Here is a 2471-nt window from a genome sequence, read left to right on the forward strand (position 1 = left end):
GGGAAGAAAATTTGTTTGGGTAAAATTTTAAAATAGATTATAATCAACTGCTTATAGCTGAGAAACAACTTTTGAAGTTTATGATGTTAAGTAGAAGTTCATTATTTCAGATATTTTAGGACTTTATTAAATTGACCTCAAGTATCAAATAATATATAAAACATCATTTTATACCCTCTCTAGTGATTTTATTATATAAAAGCAATTTTGTTTTCGTCGACAATCTAAACAAAACATATTGTCTTAAAATTACTTTTTAGCTAAGGTATCCAAACATAAATTAATTCTATATAATCAATTACATAAAAATGATTATACAGATAAATAATTTTGATTTTAGAGCTTTCCCAAACACACTGAAGTTTTGCAAATTTCAGCTCTGGATTTTTGAAATATTCCTGTTATCCTCTGATTGGAAAAAAGGACCATTTTATTTTTAAATCTTTAAACTCTATATATTATGTTTGAATGTCAATCCAAGATTAGGAGCTGGTTGTTTTGAATGCTCATTACTCAATCTTTTCTTCAAGTTGTTATTTCCGATGGAAAATCAATATTCATGCAGTCTTTGAGGGTGAGATGGTGGAGATAGATTTAAGTTTATCAATTACTATTTACTGGTTGATTTATCTCTCTCTTTTTTATTCTTTTGGGTAGGAACAAGGGAATCATCGGCAATGATAGTTATACTTTTGTTTTATCCGTATACTTTCTCAATAAATGAATTCAATATCTGAATCTTGGCTATAAACTATTTGTTGCTCTTCTTTCCAATGATTTCCTTAATTGCCTTTTACATTTTGTTTTCACTTTTATTTTGTCACAAAATAATGAGTTGTAAGTTTAGGCTCTATCTGTGCTTCACAGGAATATGGCTTTGCAGAAGTATGTTCCTCCTGGTAATGCACCTTCTGTGAATTTGAAACGTTTAACTATTTCCAAGAAGGTGCCTGAAAAAGCTCAGCTTAAGATGGCAAATCAGAATCGTGACATGGATGTGGATGTTGACCTTAGAGAAGTTTATTTTCTCATGATGCACTTCCTTTCTGCTGGGCCGTGCCATAAAACTTATATGCAGTTCAGGAATGAACTTCTTGAACATCAACTCTTACCTAGAAGGTATCATGCTTGGTATTCAAGGAGTGGGGCACCTAGTGCTGATGAAGATGATGATGGTCTATCATTCTCTTTAACTTACGATAAGTTGTTGGAGAGGTATTATGATATTTTCCTTTTTTTTCTTCAATTTTTTTATTTTTATTTTTTAGCCTCTTCTGACTCTCTAAACGAATTTGTCTTCACTGTTAGACTCTTCAAAATTCACCTACACTGGCCCATTTTAACATTCATGTTTTTCATCTTACTGTTAGTTGTATTGATATCTTATGGTAGATTACCTGTTTGCTATTCATTTATGCTGTAATTTTTGAACAAATAAGTATGTAATGATTTTTTTTTCAATTTTTTAAAATGTTAACTTTCTTTATGATCTTTGCAACACAGTTGACTTCATAATTACTTATTCTACAGGTATCCTCACATTGAAAAGGATCACTTAGTCAAGCTTTTGAAGCAATTGTTATTAAATACAGCCTCCCCATCTCTTCGCATGAGTAGTGGAAATGCTCCAAATGCAGCTGATGTTCCTACTCTTTTGGGGAAGGGTTCGTTTTCACTTCTGAGCTGTATGTGTCATTTATTTGTGTTTTTTTTTTTTGTTATTATTATTAACTTCAGCATTAACACTTCATTGTGCTGTGGAAATTCTCAAACTAATTAGTGAATTAACTGATTATACTTTTCTCTGTTACAGATGACAATGATAAAATAAATGAAGTCAAGCGGCCACCTCCTCACATGCGCTGGCCTCATATGAAAGCCAATCAGGTTCATGGGCTTAATTTGAGGGAAATTGGGGGTGGTTTTCCCAGACACCATCGTGCACCATCTATACGTGCTGCTTGCTATGCAATTGCAAAGCCTTCTACAATGGTACAGAAAATGCAAAATATCAAGAGGATAAGAGGACACCGTAATGCTGTCTATTGTGGTAGGTTATTCTTTGTAGTGCTAAATAATCTAGCTTATGTTTAGAATTTTTATGTAACTTTGTTGTCCCTGTACTTTTCCTGAAATAAGAATTTACCTTGTTTCTTTTTCGTTTCCTTTAAGGGTTACAGTAGAGTAGAGATACATAGTTGGAGAAGCCATATTATATATATTTAATGGGTAGCTGTCTTATTTAAAAGATGATAGAGGCAGAAATAGCTTACTGTCAGAAATGTCATATAGGAAAAAAAATGTCATAATTGATCCTTCTATTGTCTCTTTCTCCTCCTAAGGTATTATATAATATTAATACACATTGTATTATAGAGCAAGGGACAAAGCACAATTAGGGGTGAATAAAACACTTGAACATGCCAAAGACAATTAACCACAACGAAGACGGAAAGATATAATCCGGTAAA

At 32.2% G+C, this 2471-nt stretch overlaps 1 protein-coding gene across 5 annotated transcripts in view; it reads left to right on the plus strand.

Moving 5' to 3' along the window:
• Positions 1–2471, plus strand: part of LOC107638995 (bromodomain and WD repeat-containing protein 3) — a 14077-nt gene that overhangs the window by 1987 nt on the left and 9619 nt on the right. For 3 of the 5 annotated variants that reach the window (XM_016342398.2, XM_021120859.1, XM_021120857.1), the window contains 3 exons: positions 868–1215; positions 1531–1685; positions 1814–2050. In XM_016342398.2, coding sequence (XP_016197884.1) covers positions 868–1215; positions 1531–1685; positions 1814–2050 — 740 coding nt within the window. Of the gene's footprint in view, positions 1–847; positions 1216–1530; positions 1686–1813; positions 2051–2471 lie in introns of all 5 variants that reach the window. The other 2 variants (XM_021120858.1, XM_021120860.1) reach the window with 2 other exon arrangements.

Source organism: Arachis ipaensis, chromosome B04, assembly GCF_000816755.2.
Source record: "Arachis ipaensis cultivar K30076 chromosome B04, Araip1.1, whole genome shotgun sequence".
NCBI classification, from domain to species: Eukaryota; Viridiplantae; Streptophyta; class Magnoliopsida; order Fabales; family Fabaceae; genus Arachis; species Arachis ipaensis.